Source organism: Callithrix jacchus, chromosome 4 (assembly GCF_049354715.1).
Source record: "Callithrix jacchus isolate 240 chromosome 4, calJac240_pri, whole genome shotgun sequence".
Taxonomy (NCBI): domain Eukaryota; kingdom Metazoa; phylum Chordata; class Mammalia; order Primates; family Cebidae; genus Callithrix; species Callithrix jacchus.
This window is the reverse complement of record NC_133505.1, coordinates 115,070,360-115,087,873: the sequence shown is the minus strand read 5'-3', so window position 1 is coordinate 115,087,873 and position 17,514 is coordinate 115,070,360. Positions and strand designations below refer to the sequence as shown.

The 17,514-nt window shown below is 42.5% G+C and overlaps 1 protein-coding gene across 17 annotated transcripts in view; it reads right to left on the bottom strand.

Moving 5' to 3' along the window:
• ARMC2 (armadillo repeat containing 2) overlaps nucleotides 1-17,514 on the bottom strand; it is a 145,775-nt gene that overhangs the window by 18,608 nt on the left and 109,653 nt on the right. For 6 of the 17 annotated variants that reach the window (XM_008994871.5, XM_008994872.5, XM_008994874.5 and 3 more), the window contains 4 exons: nucleotides 17,203-17,316; nucleotides 13,146-13,278; nucleotides 12,111-12,268; nucleotides 23-1,145 (listed from right to left, as the gene is read on the bottom strand). In XM_008994871.5, coding sequence (XP_008993119.1) covers nucleotides 988-1,145; nucleotides 12,111-12,268; nucleotides 13,146-13,278; nucleotides 17,203-17,316 — 563 coding nt within the window. In that variant the 3' untranslated portion in view covers nucleotides 23-987. Of the gene's footprint in view, nucleotides 1-22; nucleotides 1,146-12,110; nucleotides 12,269-13,145; nucleotides 13,279-17,202; nucleotides 17,317-17,514 lie in introns of those variants that run through there. The other 11 variants (XM_035296456.3, XM_035296457.3, XM_035296455.3 and 8 more) reach the window with 5 other exon arrangements.

Below are 17,514 nucleotides of genomic sequence, written 5' to 3'. Positions count from 1 at the left end.
GATAATAATAGTAATCTCAATATTTTGTTTTTTAATCATTTATTCAAAGGCCAAACTCATCCTACAAAGCATGGCAAGCTAATAAAGTGCTCACCGTCATCATGTTCTTGAGCATCCACTCCACATCATACACTGGATGTGCCATTTGCCCATTTAATAGTTTGTTCTGAACTATACTACAGTAAAATAGATGTGATTCCCATTTTACAGTTGAAGCTCCAGAAATTAAGTTACTTGTTCTAGGCCCACACAGCTTGCAGGGGAGAGCAAGGATTCAGGCTCAGGTCTACCATTCACCTAAGCCTACATGCTTTCGAATACATTACATCACCTGCCAAACACAGAGAGTTACAATTAAGAGGACTGTCTTATTCCAGTCATTTTATTTCAAATGAAAAGATACTCTTGTTTTAATCTATTTTACTTATTTAATACAGAATAGATGGCCCAAAGCAGTTTTCTCTATGATTTTCTGCTTACTCCTTCTCTTTACTATGAGGACCAGAAAAATACTGGTACCTAGAGAGAACATTTATTGTTTGATGTAGTAAGAATTAACACAGATCCTATGTTGTAATGTGTTCCATTCGTGCTGACTACCCTTCTTTATAATCTAACAGCCTTTACTGCACAGTTCATTTAACTTGTGAACACTTTAATTCCAAAATTGCTAAATCAAGATTTTAAGACTAGAACTAAATTATTTAATAGAGAATAGAAGAAAAAGTCATTTACTTAAAAATGCATATATTTTCATCTCACATTTCTCTTAACAGGAAATATAACAGGTATATTCATTTTTCCATAATACCCTAACAAGAATAAATGCTTATTTTTTAAAAAAAAAAATACTTTGGCTACTCAATAAAAGCAGTTCTTGAAAAACTGTCCACATTTGTTAATGCTGAAAAAATATTTACATTTGTTACCAGTTCTTAAGAATGAGGGAGATGCGACTTCCTGTTTCTACTGTTAACCTGCATCTTGTTAGAAAGAGGGAACAGGCAGGGGTTCCAGGAAGGTGTGATGTCTCTGAATTCGGTTTAGAAGCTGCTGTGCCACAGGTTTGAATTCTGTTTCCCAGTGGAGTTTGTGATAGTTTTTTAGGTCTGGATCAAAACTGCCATCCAGTGCTAGTTCTTCATCTGTATTAGAAAAATTTAAATTATAGCATTATTGGGAACTGTAATCCTATTGAATATAGTTTCATTTTGATGATATGAGTTAAACTCACCCAGGGTCATCCTTTAATACTAACATAACACAAGATACAACTTCAGAGAAGTTCTTTACTCTCTTCTGTTCTTTATGAATGCATCATTTTATTTTATTTTATTTGGAGAGGCAGGGTCTCCATGTATTGCCCAGACTGGTCTCCAACTCCTGACCTCAAGCGATCTTCCCACTTTGGCCTTCCAGAGTGCCAAAGTGCTAGGATTACAGGTGTGAGCTACCTCACCCAGCCCATTATTTTTAAATTAGTATATTTTGGTATCTTAATTTAAATGGGTAAAATTTTTTTCCAGAAAAATCTGGCCAGGTGTGGTGGCTCATGCCTGTAATGCTAACACATTGGGAGCCTGAGGTGGGAGAACTGCTTGAGCCCAAGAGCTCAAGATGAGCCTGGGCAACACAGTGTCACTTCAAAACAAAATTAAAAGATTATCTGGCTTTCCAGGCAAGATGGCCAATTAGACACAACTCCAGCACACAACACCCAGCGAGAGAGATGCAGAAATCCAGAGATCTCTTAGCTCCAACTGAGGTACCAGGTGCATTTCAATGGGTCTGGTCCCATGGTGAGCAAAGCCCACTCAGGGCAGACCAAGGTGGGGAGGGGTGCTGCTTCATCCAGGAAGTGCATCTGACTGGCAAGTCGGCGGCTCCCCCTCTGGCACTCCAGTCCAGATACAGCGCTTCCCCCAAAGCCTCAGCAATACATAGAACAGGGGATCTTTGCCAGTCAAGCTCCAGAAATTACAAGCCCGGAGTTGAATAACAGCCTGCGGACTGAGCTATTGCCCCCTCCCCCTGCCCTGAGGGAGAGGGAGCTGTAAGCGGGAGCTGCTGGGCGGGCCCCTACCCGTGACAGGAGAGAGATGAAGCTGAAAGGGGGAGACGGCTAGGTGCGGCTGGGCAGGTCCCTACTCTCCCCTACAAACCCCAGAGGTCTGAAGCTCTGACTCTAGTGGGTTGCTCAGCCAGTGCCACAGTCTGAGATGAACCCTGAATGATTCAGCCCAGAGGAGGAAGGACACAACCCACCACTAGAAGGGTGGGACTGGGCTACATGTTTTAACAAAAAACACAGGAAGCCTACGAAGCAATGCGATGGCATTCTTGACAACCCAGCAGCGCCTACAGGTCAGCTTAAGAGGCAGGCCTAATCTCCCAGTATAAACAAAAAAGACATAGGAAGCTTCCCTAGAAACCCAGTAGTGCCCCCACAGGCAGACAAAGGACCTCATCAAGCAGCTGTCTGACACCACAGCCAGGTAAATCCATAAAGATGGGGAAAAAACAGCACAAAAAAGATGAAACCATCAAAGACCAGAACACCTCTTCTCCTTCAAGGATAAAAAGATGGAAACCCATCTCACATACAAAGACACACATAGACTCAAAATAAAGGGATGGAAGAAGATTTACCAAGCAAATGGAGAACAAAAAAAAAGCAGGGGTTGCAATCCTAGTCTCTGATAAAATGGACTTCAAACCAACAAAGATCAAAAGAGACAAAGAAGGACACTATATAATGGTAAAAGGATCAATCCAACAGGAAGAGCTAATGATCATAAATATATACGCCCCCAACACAGGAGCACCCAGATACATAAAGCAAAACTCTCAATAAACTAGGTATTGATGGAATGTATCATAAAATTATAAAAGCTATATATATGACAAACCTACAGCCAATATCATACTGAACAGGCAAAAGCTAGAAGAATTCCCTTTGAAATCAGGCACTGGAAAAGGATGCCCTCTCTCACCACTCCTATTCAACATAGTATTGGAAGTTCTAGCCAGAGCAATCAGGCAAGAAAAAAACAACATTAGAGCGAATTGGCAACCAACAGAATGGGAAAAAATTTTTGCAATCTACCCATCTGACAAAGGGCTAATATTCAGACTCTACAAAGAACTAAAACAGATATACAAGAAAAAAAACCAAACAACCCCATTCAAAAGTGGGTGAAGGACATGAACAGACACTTTTCCAAAGAAGAAATATATGAGTCCAACAAACATATGAAAAAATACTCATCATCACTGGTCATTAGAGAAATGCAAATCAAAACCACACTGAGATATCATCTCACACCAGTTAGAATGGCGATCATTAAAAAATCAGGAGACAACAGATGCTGGAGAGGATGTGGAGGAATAAGAACACTCTTACCAGTTGGTGGGAGTGTAAATTAATTCAACCATTGTGGAAGACAGTGTGGCAATTTCTCAAGGATCTAGAAATAGAAATTCCATTTGACCCAGCAATCCCATTACTGGGATATACCCAAAGGATTAAAAATCATTCCATTATAAAGACACATGCACATGTATGTTCATTGCAGCCCTGTGTACAATAGCAAAGACCTGGAACCAACCCAAATGCCCATCAATGATCAACTGGACAAAGAAAATATGGTACATATACACCATGGAATACTATGCAGCCATAAAAAAACGACGAGTTCGTGTCCTTTGTAGGGACTTCGATGAGTCTGGAAAACATCATTCTCAGCAAACTGACACAAGAAAAGAAAGCCAAACACCATATGTTCTCACTCATAGGTGGGTGTTGAATGAGAACACGTGGAGTCAGGGAGAGGAGCATCACACACTGGGGGCAGTTTGGGGTGGTAGGGGAGAGACAGCCGGGAGTGGGGGAATGGGGAAGGATAACATGGGGAGAAATGCCAGATACAGTATGCACCTAAAGTAAAATAAATAAATTTAAAAAAAAAAAAAGATTATCTGGGCATGGGAGTATGTGCCTGTGGTCCCAGCTACTCAGGAGGCTGAGTTCAGGAGGATCGCTTGAGCATGGGAGACTGAGGTTGCAGTGAGATATGATCATGCCATTGTACTACAGCCTAAGCGACACAGTGAGACCCTGTCTCAAAAAATTAAAAAATCCTAGATTGAACTGAACCCTTATTTCAACGAATTCCTTAGTTTTTTATATGTAAGCTTGCATCCAAAAGTCAGACCACAATTCTCAGAATAAATGACACATTAGTATGTTACTTCCTTATGCATACATAGAAAAGTTAATTATTTCAAAGGTTAGATATGAAAGGAGTCAGGGAATCTTTTAGGATAGCAGCTCTGTAAATTTGACACTTTAAACTTTACTGAAAATCAGAACTTTGCTGGCTTGAAAGCAACAGGGAAGTAGTACTTTGAAAAGACAAACTTCCACCCCCACACTCTGTCCATATCTGAAAACTGGGAGACCTTGTGAATCCCAAGGAGTATCAGAATCCCCAGTGAGCCCATGGGTAATGCAGAAAAGAACTTGTAAGAATAAAATGCAAAAGTACAACTTTGATTTTTAATCCAAGGGCATGCTGCATTCTGGGAACACCACAAATATATTCAATCCAAGTAGGAAGATAAACGGCCACTGAGGTTTCTGTGCTGGTTGCCATGGCAATTTCACGTGTTGATGTGGAGCCTCACACCCTGTGTGACAGACTTCAGAAAAGTGCACTGACCTGCCAGTCAGATTAGCTCTGCCACTTCCTACATCTGTGACCTGAGGCCGACTTCTTAAATGGTAACCACTAAATCCTAAAAGAATCATAAATGTTGCTACTTAAACTGCCAACAACTTTTTTTTTTAAAGACAGAGTCTTGCTGTGTTGCCCCGGCTGGAGTGCAGTGGCACAATCTTGGCTCACTGCAACCTCTGCCTCCTGGGTTCAACCAATTCTTTTGCCTCAGTCTCCTGAGCAGCTGGGATTAAAGTCATGTGCCACCACGTCCCACTAAGTTTTGTCTTTTCAGTAGAGATGGGGTTTTACCATGTTGGCCAGGCTGGTCTCCAACTCCTGACCTCAAGTGAACCGCCCACCTTGGCCTCCCACAGTGCTGGGATTACAGGCGTGAGCCTCTGCACCCAGCTGCCAATACTTTTTTTATAGGGCCAATTAAAGTCCTATTATAAAATGCTTCATGACTCTGTTGATACCAAATTTTCTACACTGAATATTTGTGTACATTCACGGTGTACTTTGGCATTACGGGTGTTAGTGTCACCACCCAGAATAAGATAAAAGAGTCTGGAATCCCAGTTTATGCCTTCCTCTCATCACAACCAAGTGGTCAACTATGCAGTTCTGAGATAAGTTCCAGGCAGACACAAACACTTCAGCAAGGAGCGCCATGGAGATCCTGTAAGCAAACCTAGATCTCCCCACCCATGAGATAACCAGGCCCTGAGGGAGTAGAGTGCAGAGTGTGTGTGATGCCTTCAAAGTTCTTCCTGTTTGGCTACTTCCAGACAAGAAGAGTCAGTTAGTCTCAGTGATATCAGATTTCATTTCATTTTTTTGAGACAGAGTCTGCTCTGGGGTACAATGGTGTGATCTTAGCTCACTGCAAACTCCATGTCCCAGGTTCAAGTGATCCTTGTGCCTTAAGCCTCCCAAGTAGCTGGGACTACAGGCATGTGTGACTACACCGGGCCAATTTTTTGTATTTTTAGTAGAGAAGGGGTTTCACCATGTTGCCCAGGCTGGTCTCGAAATCCTGACCTCAGGCGATCCACCCACCTTGGACTTCCAAAGTGCTGGGATTACAGACATGAGCCACTGTGTCCAGCCAGTGATTTCAGATTTCTAGGCCATCTTCCTGCTCACTGTTTTCCAGATTTTCTGAACATTAAACTTTTGTTGAAAAGTGAATTGTTGTATAAAAATAAAATTCCGTTGTATAGAAAATGAATTCTGTTGTATAGAAACAGTTCTGGGCCAGGTGTCATTGCCCATGCCTGCAATCCCATCACTTTGGGAGGCCAAGGTAGGTGGATCACCTGAGGTCAGGAGTTGGAGACCAGCCTGGCCAACATGGTGAAACCCCATCTCTACTAGAAATACAAAAAATTAGCTGGGTGTGGTGGCAGTCGTCTGTAGTCCCAGCTACTTGGGAGGCTGAGGCAGGAGAATTGCTTGAACCCAGGAGGCAGAGGTTGCGGTGAGCCATGATTGTGCTATTGCACTCCAGCCCGGGCAACAGAGCAAGACTCTGTCTCAAATAAAAAAAAAAGAAAAAAAGAAATGAATTCTGTTGTAGAAGTCCTCCATTCCCAAGCTGCTGGCAGCTGAGCAGTGTGGCCTGGGCATGTCATAGTACCTTCCTCCTCCTAGGGCTTTGGTTGGATTTAGTGGTTTTAAGCAAAATCTCTGTTGAGTGTGTGGCTTTTTAAAATCTAATGTCAAAACATGTAACTTGTCTTCAGGCCCAGCCTGTAGTTAATCCACCCTCAAACCATACTAATTCTAAATTGGGTTACACAAGAGAACAAGAGTAGTCAAGCTATAGGTAAGAGAAATGCGGTCTAAAGTCTCAGAGTAAATACAGCAACATACATTAAAAGTGTCATGTAACATGGGGCTTTAAATTTTGGACTTGTTCTGCCAAGAGCAGCAGAGGCTGATTGAGTAAAAATTTAGATCTATGATTTTTTTTTTAAGAGACAGGGTCTCACTCTGTCACCCAGGCTGGAATGCAGTGGTGCAATCACAGCTCACTGCAGCCTCGAATTCCTGGGTTCAAGTGATCCTTCCACTTCGGTTTCCTGAGTAGCTAAGACTACAAACACACCCAGCTAATTTTTTTTTTTTTTTTACTTTTAGTAGAGATAGGGTCTCACTAAGTTGCCCAAGTTGGTCTAAAACTCCTAGCCTCAAGTAATTCTCCCACCTTGGCCTCCCAAAGTGCTGGGATTACAGGCATGAGCCATTGTACTCAGCCTTTGATTCAAATCTCAAAAAGATCATAAGTTAAAAACTGTGCTCCACAGTAAGTAAAAAATTTTACATCATGACTCTGTATACACACACCTAGACACTAATATACAAATAACAAATGTTTCACATTAGAATACTTGTCCTTACTATATATAATATATTCTGATATTTTCTTTGCTACTTAATTTTTAAAAGATGCTGGTCACAACCAACTAAATAGATTTCATAACCTGCAGTGTAAAAAGTGCTCATTTAGATAACCAACCGTGCTCAAGCTTTCTTTAGGCACAGCATACCTCCAATTACTAAAATTTGGGGCAAAGTATTACAAAGGATTAAAAGACTCAAAACTATACATTTATCCATTGTGTTATCATTATAACACAGTCATCATTGTAAGTTTGTGTCCTGTAGCATCTGTAAAAGCTTCCCTTATTCACCACACTATTTCCTAGCTAGCTGTTCAGCACCAGGTGGCTGTTTAAGGGAATTATCATCGCCCTGACCATTCTCTTATCAGGCAAAGTTGTCAAATGTTCTAGAAGCACCTGATAGCTCTTCAGCATAGGTTGGATGATGTGATCCTCCAACTTGAACATGGGGCCCCACTCTACCCTTGTCACCAAACCTAAGTGCCCACTGCCCCATAACTTATGATGAACATATAACAGCCTAGTGTGCTTCCCATTTGCAACAATAAACTGCATACGTGGTCATCAGGTGCCAGCTGTCCATAGCAGGGCTCCCTGTAGACTGGAGTGCTGAGCACGCCACTAAGAACTTCAGCATCAACATGCTGCATATGAGTTCATAAACCATGACTGCAGTATCATGGGAAGTTTCAGACCACATTCTTTTTTCTTTTTTTTTTTTAAGTAAATTGAACAACATTTTTATTCTGAAAGATCTCAAGCACTTCTGAAGGGGACATATAAACAGGGACCAGTAGAGAATAATAATTCATTAAAGAAGAATCGATACATGATACTGTGAGAATGCCAAAGGGGGACAACAAGGTCACGCTGAGCATTGTGGATGGGTTTTCTGAGGCATCCTGCATTCTTTTCTTTTTTTTTTTTTTTTTTGAGACGGAGTTTCGCTCTTGTTACCCAGGCTGGAGCGCAATGGCACGATCTCGGCTCACCGCAACCTCCACCTCCTGGGTTCAGGCAATTCTCCTGCCTCAGCCTCCTGAGTAGCTGGGATTACAGGCATGCGCCACCGTGCCCAGCTAATTTTTTGTATTTTTAGTAGAGACAGGGTTTCACCATGTTGATCAGGATGGTCTCAATCTTTTGACCTCGTGATCCACCCGCCTCGGCCTCCCAAAGTGCTGGGATTACAGGCTTGAGTCACCGCGCCCGGCCTTCTTTTCTTTATCATTATTAACTGTACTCTAGATTCCGGGTACATGTGCAGATCATGCAAGACTGTTGCACAGGCACTTTCATGGCAAGGCCAGACCACATTCTTTTAAAGCCACTTTCCAGAAGGGCTGTCAACATTCCAACAATGTTGAAGATATATTACTTTTCCTCCTTTTTCTAGTCACTCAGCAAGAAAAAGTTAGGTAACTTGCATTACTACAGAAATTGCCCTACCAGTATTTCCAAAAACAGTGCTCATACTTCAACATGGGCCTTGGTAATTTAACGGCTCCTCCTGTTTCCAAAATGGCCTGTTTTTTTAAGCTACCTTTGTAAAAGAATTGAAATGCAAGTACACTCTTACCCACGTGCCCACTTCACTTGCAGCAGTCCCACTGCCCAGACACAGCCACAACCCTGTCAGAATTCAGGGTCTGTGTGCCCACTGCCAAGAGAAAAGCCAGGAGGCAGCCCAGTCCCCATGGTTCCTGAAGAGGAGCCCTCGACCACGTGAGAACCTGGGGTGCTCTGTACAGTGGCTTGGCTCCCTGTGTTTATTTGCTGTTATCCATTCCACAGCCCCCTTCCAGAGGGTGGGTGGAGTAGGCTGTTCCAGCTAACGGAGCAGCTGAAAAACACAGGGCTACGTGTTTGTTTTTGGATGAGAAGTCCTGCCTTTGCTACAATAGGACTTGAGGCAAGCCACTTAACTGTCCTAGACCTACTTTCCTTACCTGTCACCTAGATGACGGCTTTAGAGACATCTTTCAAAAATAGAATAAACACACTTTTATAAGGATATAGCACTATTGAAACAAAGGTGCCGCCATTGTTAGCCAATCCACATGCAGCTATCAAGTACCTTCTTTGTATGAGGCAATATCCTTTTCCTAAGGTGGTTCAGTTGGAATGGGGAAATAAGATAAAACTCTCAAAATAATAACACGGGATAATTACAGGACAAGTTACACAATGTGTGATTGATTACTACTTAAGTAGTATATATTTCTTATGACTAGCCTATGACTGTGGGCTTCAGAAGCTACATGGGAAGGGCCTGCACTTGGGATAGGCAGATTGCGATGGGCAGGTAGGAAATGAAACCGAACATGTGCAAAGGCACAAAGGCGGGAGAAGCATGACCAGAAGCCCCACTTGGCTATGGAAAAGTTGGGAATGGAGCGCAGTCAGCCCTTCACATCCATGGCTCCTGCGCCCACAGCTTCAACTGATCACAGAAAGAGAATATTTAAAATGACAACAACAAAAAGATGCAAATTAAAAACCCAGTGTGACAACCATGTACATAGTGTTCACACTGCAGGTATTGTAAATAGTCTACAGATGGTTTCATGTGTGCAGGAAGATATGTGTAGGTGAAATGCCAATTCTATGCCATCTTATGTCAGGCACTTAGGCATCCGTGTGGTATCCGAGGGAGGCTCTGAAACCAATCCCCCTAGATACCAAGGGGTGACTCTAACAGGCAGCAGGGCCCACTAAAACCAAGTGCCTTCCAGGTACATTGCCCCTGCTGAGAAGCCAGCTGTGCCCACGCCTCCTTCTCATCCATCTCTGGCCCCATAGCCTCATCATCCTTGTTATTTATGGCTGATTGCCCCAGACTTGGGTAACAAAGAAAACCACAGATAGCCTGTCACCAGGTAGCTGCTGCCTACACAGGAAAGCCCTATGCCACAGGACAGTGACTCACTGAGCCAATCGTATTTTCCCCAAGTGGGTGGCATAGGAAGGCGCACCAGCAACACAGACACAGACACATGGGGGGGGGGGGCAGCAAGTAGAAGCCTGGAGGTAGCTGCAGCCATGATCTAGAAAGAGCCTCCAGGGAGTAAGTGGGGCGAGAATTCTTTCCCTAACAGCAGACACAGCACAACTGGGTCTCCAGAATGGTGGTGCCCAGGGGAGCTCAGGACGCTGCCTGATGAGGGGTCACTTGGGGCTCTGGCTCCTGCCTGGCTCTCTGGGAGGCTTTGAGCAGTATCTTGTTTCCTGGCTTCTTTCTTCTGTGTACGCTCTTCCCTTAAACTCCTTTGCTAACAAGAGCAGAGGCTCTGGAGCCTAGCTAATATCAGACTCACCTGTGGAACTTTTAACACAGGTTCTCAGCCTCGTCCCAGAGCTTCTGAATCAGAATTCCTAGGGGTGGGGCCAGGAAGGTGTTTGGGTTTTTTGGGTTTTTAATTCAATCAGCACAGCTGATTTGAATGCTTTACCACCATTAGAATGGATTGACGGCAGCCTGAACGTGCACTTCTGCTCCCTGCAACCTGAGACAGCTGAAGGCTCACGGAGCCGACTCGGAACCTCAGTGATTTAAAACACATGCTCATTTTTTTTCTCATGTTTTAAGACAAATATACAAAATTATATTTACCTGGAAGAAAACAAATTTCACATCAACCTAGCAAACCCAATTCTTTCAAATAACTCCTGAGTTCCAGTTCCTGTTTAATGGCATAGCGTTACAACACTGAAGAGTTTCCAAAGCACGTCAGCCACCTTCTGAGGACTTGCTATGTGGCAGGCACTGTGTTAGGTTCATAATCTGCTCATTTATCACCCAACAACCCCGCAGGGTGGACATCAATTATCCTCATCTTGGAGATGATAGAATATAATTTCAGAGTGGCTAAGAATCTGTGTTTTTAAAAGTTCCACAAGTGAGTCTGATATGCAGCCAGGATTGGGAGCCTCTGCTCTGGTTAGTGAAGGAGTGTAAAGGAAAGGTGTCTATTAAACTTTCTCAGGTTGCAGAGAAGTTGAGCTCAAGATTTAAAAACTCAGCATCTATGGCTTCTGAGTGACCCTGAGCCTTTGCACATGGCCTCCTGGATCAAGTACAGTGGCCGGGCAGTAATGGGTACATCTCGTCTCTTTGGGAAAAAGGATTATTAAAAACACTCATTTGCTGACCCAAATCATTGTTTTTAGAATTAACTCAGGATGAAAAAAGTTCTCCTAAAATTATAAAATTTTCTAAATGTAAAAAATGATCCTGGTCAGCCAAGGTGGTTCACACCAGTAATCCCAGCATTTTGGGAGGCTCAGGTGGGAGGACTACTTGAGTCCAGTTTGACACTAGCCTGGGTAACATAGAGTACGTGTCTGTAGTGCCAGCTAGAGAGGCAGAGGCAGGAGGATTGATTGAGCCCAGGAGTTCAGGGCTGCAGTGGGCAGTGATCATGCCACTGCATTCCACCCTGGGTGAAAGAGCAAGACCCTATCTCAAGAAAAGAAAAAAACAATCTTCTTCCCTTGGATTTGTATTGGTGATTTCCTACCTTTCAAGGATATAAACGCCATTGTAATGCCAAATAGTCTCACAGGCCCTCAACCACATGATAATTAATGTAGCTAATTAAAATGTACAGCTTCATTTAAAAGCATGACTTAATTGAGTTGCTTTTAGCCCTATTTTCTCAATTATAACAGTGTCTATATCCTTGTGAACAACAAAAATACATTTATGCTGAGCTCTTATATTTATGCCCTCTAGAGAAAATGCAAAAAAAAAGCCATAGAGGAAATCATGATTGTATCTAATGAGTTGAAAGTCCTTCTGTCCCCATTGTAAGTAACATTCAGCCTCTTCAGATAGTTCCAAATTATAATAATCTTTAACATACTCTTACTGCTTTAGAAATAGAGTCACCCAAATGCATACTACTAGTTATCCAAACAGGTCACAGAAAAAAATTACCTCACACTGATAAAACTCAGATTCATCATAGTCAAGTCTTACCTAAAAATGATGACAGCAGGAATAAGAGTGTGTTGGTGTCATTTCCAAAACATGACGAAGCATTAGTGATGTTTTCACTGAAGTTCCATAAAGTTTTACAAACCAAGCAGGCCAGCTGCCAATCCGTAGGACCAAAATCTCTTAAACAATCCACCAACCTGCATTAATAAAATTCAAACTGATAAGTTATTAGGTCAGAATCTGTCTTTAATTTTAATATTATTAGCATAATGATTATCCTTCTGTGACATGTAACATGCATTATGTATAATCGAGATCACTTAAGATAACTTATCTATAAATTTAAGTGTCTACAAAGTAGCAATAATCTACTTCTGCACTTTTTTTTTTTTTTGAGACAGTTTCACTCTGTTGCCCAGGCTGAAGTGGCACGATCTTGGCTCACTATAATCTCTGCCTCCCAGATTCAAGCAATTCTCCTCCTCAGCCTCCTGAGTAGCTAAGATTACAGGCATGCACCACCACACCCAACTAATTCTTGTCTTTTTTTTTAATTGCATTTTAGGTTTTGGGGTACATGTGAAGAACATGCAAGATAGTTGCATAGGTACACACGTGGCAGTGTGATTTGCTGCCTTCCTCCCCTTCACCTATATCTGGCATTTCTCCCCATGCTCTCTCTCCCCAACTTCCCACCCCCCGCTGTCCCTCCCCTATTCCCCCCAACAGACCCCAGTGTGTAGTGCTCCCCTCCCTGTGTCCTAATTCTTGTCTTTTTAGTAGAGACAGGGTTTCACCATGTTGGCCAGGCTGCTCTTGAACTCCTGGCCTCAAGTGATCCACCCACCTTGGCCTCCCAAAGGGTTGGAATTACAGGTGTGAGCCACTGCTCCCGGCCTACTTCTGCACTATTTAAAGTGTCCAGTGGAATCTAAACCCCCTCTTTAGCCTCAGCTTAGGGGCTTCCCAATGTTGAAACACCTTTGCCCCACAGGAATGATGAGAGCCAAAGCTCCCGAGAAAACGATGTCCTTCAAATCCTGAGGCAGTTGTACTCTACATCTTGAAACTTACTTTTTAATGCCACCTCCTTCTTTGAGGATGACACGCTTGTCTTTATCCACAGTGAGATTAAGGAGAACACCACAGGCAGAAAAGCAGATATCCTGATGCTGAGCATCCAGCAGCGCCATCATGAACTTGTGTACTACGAGGGAAGAGAGCAAACGCAGACCAGTAAAAGCACAGGGTTCCCAGCAGTCTCTTGTTTTACAAATGGTACAGGTGAAAGGGTGAGTGATTTGCAAACCCAAAACCCCTGTTAAGGGACTTACCTCATTCTTCCTACAGCTTTATCCATCACCCAGCAGTGGGTTCCCCAATACCCACCACTCCCAGAGACGGCTCCCCCAACCCCCAGATACTGCAAAACCTGCCCCAGGCAGCAGCTGCTTCTCCACAGCAGTGAAAGAGCCCCTGCTGGCAGAAAGGAGGGAACACAGGTGACACTCATCTAACTTCTGGTTGTTCTCAAGGGTTTTCCTGAACCTCCAGCAGCAACTTTCTCTAAATACACAGCCCTGGAGAGGGGCGATGGCTCCTGGTGGGATCATTCCTGAAGTCTCCCAGGGCCACTCAGACTGCTGAAAACCAACCTGTGGCAAGGCAGGCCTTCCAGTGTAGGGACATCTCAGGGCAAGACAGGTTCCCACTTCAGGGGAATCGGTTTCCCTTACTCCTGGGAAATGGAACTTGGAAATATTTGTCCTATTTTCTTATCCCTCAGCAGAGGCTGAGCAAAGCGTTTGGGAAGACTGAGTAAAGTGTGTGCTCTGCCTCCTCCCAGGTCTGTGCACCTGAGAGGGGCTGCCCTGTTCTAGTCCCAGCCCTGTTGACTGGGTTGGGCAGAGGCAGCATCACATACATATGTGCTCTTAAGAGGCTAATAAACTCTCCAATAAACTCATTGTAACAAAAAAAAAAAAAAAAAAAAGGTTGAAATGAAGGAGAAAATACTAAGGGCAGCCAGAGAGAAAGGTCAGGTTACCCACAAAGGGAAGCCCATCAGACTCACAGCAGATCTCTCAGCAGAAACCCTACAAGCCAGAACAGAGTAGGGGCCAGTATTCAACATCCTTAAAGAAAAGAACTTTCAACCCAGAATTTCTTATCCAGCCAAACCAAGCTTCATAAGTGAAGGAAAAATAAATTTTTTTGAGAACAAGCAAGTACTCAGAGATTTCATCACCACCAGGCCTGCTTTACAAGAGCTTCTGAAAGAAGCATTACACATAGAAAGGAACAACTAGTAGCAGCCATTCCAAAAACTTACCAAAAGGTAAAGAGCACCACCATAATGAAGAATTTACATCAACTAATGGGCAAAACAGCCAGCTAGCATTAAATGGCAGTGTTAAACTCATATATATCAATATCAATCCCAAATTTAAATGGACTAAATGCCCCAATCAAAGACACAAACAGGAAAATTGGATAAAAAGCCAAAACCCATTGGTATGCTGCATCCAGACCCATCTCACATGCAAGGATACACAAAGACTCAAAACAAAGGGATGGAGGAAGATTTACCAACCAAATGGAGAGAAAAAAAAAAAAAGCAGGAGTTGCAGTTCTTGTCTCTAATAAAATAGACTTTAAAGCAACAAAGACCAAAAGAGACAAAGAAGAACATTACATAATGGTAAAAGGATCGATGCAACAAGAAGAGCTAACGATCCTAAATATATATGGACCCAATACAGGAGCACCCAGATATATAAGGCAAGTTCTTAATGACTTACAAAGAGACTTAGACTCCCACACAATAATAGTGGGAGACTTTAACACTCCACTGTCAATATTAGACAGATCAACGAGACAGAAATTAACAAGGATATCCAGGACTTGAACTCAGACCTGAAATAAGTAAACTTAATAAACATTTACAGAACTCTCCACCCCAAATCCACAAAACATACATTTTTCTCAGTATCACATCACACCTACTCTAAAAGTGACCACATAATTGGAAGTGAATCACTCCTCAGCAATTGCATAGCATTTCACAGGTTTAAATGAAATATTGGTTGGCTGCTTGTTCGTTATTTTCCTCCCTTATTCCTTCCTGTCTTCACTGTTAAGCACATTTATTGGCATATATGGGTTTTTAATACCCATTTTTAGGCTGCATTCTAGCCTGGGCAATAGAGCAAGATTCCCATTCTCTCTCCCTCTTTCTCTTCCTCTTTCTTTCTCTCTTTCATTCTTTTTTTTTTCTTTTCTTTAAAAAAAAATCCTTCTTGATTTCTTCTGTTTGTTAAAGATGTTTTGAACGTAAAAGAGCTTTTGTTTTTATTTTCTTTGATTGATTCTCCACTCAAAAACTTAACGCCTGTATGACTTAGAATTCTTATAAGATTTAGCTTTCTGTCTTTTTACAGATATAAAGTGGCATTGTAGGATTTGGGGTCCATTTTCCCTCAGCTTCCTGTTTCTTGCCAGTAGCTTCACTGCAAAAGCTACTCTACCATCTGCCCTGCTTCCTTTTCTATTTCCACCCCCAGTTCCCTCATTTTCTAAAAAAAAAGAGGCTGAAGAGTGCATAGCCAAACGTGCAGTTATCTGCAGGTAGTGAGAGAATGGGGGATGTTTGCTGCTGCTGCTTTTTACATCTGTATTATTGAAATTTTCCATTATGAACATGGTGAGTTACATTTTTTAAATTATTCTTACGTTAAATATTTGAGATATATAAAGAGTAAAGGTATACTAATATTTGAGACATATAAAAATATCTGAGACATTCAAAGGGTATGAACATTTGGGTACCTGCCACAGTTTAAGAAATAAAACATTACATTCCAAACAGCATGTAGTGTATATAGTAAATATATACAATTCTGGCCAGGTGCTGTGGCTCATACCTATAATCCCAGCACTTTGGGAGGCTGAGGCTAGTTGATCAGCTGAGGTCGGGAGTTTGAGACCAGCCTGACCAACATGGAGAAACCCCGTCTCTATTAAAAATACAAAATTAGCCGGGTGTGGTGGCACATGTCTGTAATCCCTGCTGAGGCAGGAGAATCGCTTGAACCGGGGAGGCAGAGGTTGTGATGAGCTGAGATCGTGGGCAACAAGGGTGAAATTCCATCTCAAAAAATTCTTATTTGTTGATGATAAGTAACATTATAGATACAATTATAGTCTTTGGATATCCCTTTCCCTCCAAAGGTGAACTCTGTCCTTTTTAAAATTAAAAAAAATTTTTTTTAGAGATAGGGTCTCGCTCTGTCTTCCAGGCTGGAGTGCAGTGGCACGATCATGGTTCACTGCAGCCTCAAACTTCTGGGCTCAAGTGATCCTCCTGCCTCAGCCTTCCAAGTAGCTGGGACTACAGGCATATGCCACCACATCTGGCTAATTTTAATTTTTGTAGAGACAGGGTCTCGTTAGATTATCCAGGTTGATCTCAAACTCATGCCCTCAAGCAATCCTTCCACCTTAGTCTCCCAAAGTACTGATATTATAGGCTTGAGCCACTGCTCCCAGCCTGAACTCTGTCTTAATTGGAGCTATTTCCAATTACTCTTTGTACTGTATGCCATTACTACATGAATACCAGTGCAGAAGCAATACCCAAGATAGTTTTGTATGTTTCAAAACTTATGTTCATGGGATTCCTCTGTGTACATCCTCCTATTGCTTTCACATGCTAGAGAACATTTTATCGCATGAATATACCATAATGAATTTAATGAATTTGTCCTCCTGTCTTTTGAGGGACATTCAGGTTGTTTCTACCTTTTGCTATTATAAGTAAAATGTAATAGACATTCTAGTACATAAAAGAGAATGTCTTCTTGATTCTATGTATTGTCTTCTTGAGCCCCTGGACAGAAGTGATGGCTCAAGCTTCACTGATTCTATGAAACATACACACACCCCATCTTGGAACACAGAAGGCCATTCACAAGGGAGAGGGGAACACTGCCTAGGTCCGTCTTGGCATCCTGAGCCAGGAGCCTTAAACACGTAGCTCTACAAATCTCAAAGCAGAAACAAGGCTAACACTATAATGACTCAATTTCCAAAACTACCCGGTTGATTATGAATTCTAGTGTCATTAACTCACCATTGTTCTGCACAATGAAATCGCAGACATCACGGTCCTTGGAGAGATTTCCAAAAACACGCACAGCCTCCAGGATTCCATCCATGTTGTTACTGACAAGAAGCTTTAAGAGCACTGGATTTGGTGACCAGATTAGGTAAATTGGTGAATTTAAGTTTTAACTTAAAGGTTAATGGGAATCAACATCATAAATACTGATTTTTTTTTTTTTTTCTTTTTGAGACGGAGTCTCGCTCTTGTTTACCCAGGCTGGAGTGCAATGGCGCAATCTCGGCTCACCACAACCTCCGCCTCCTGGGTTCAGGCAATTCT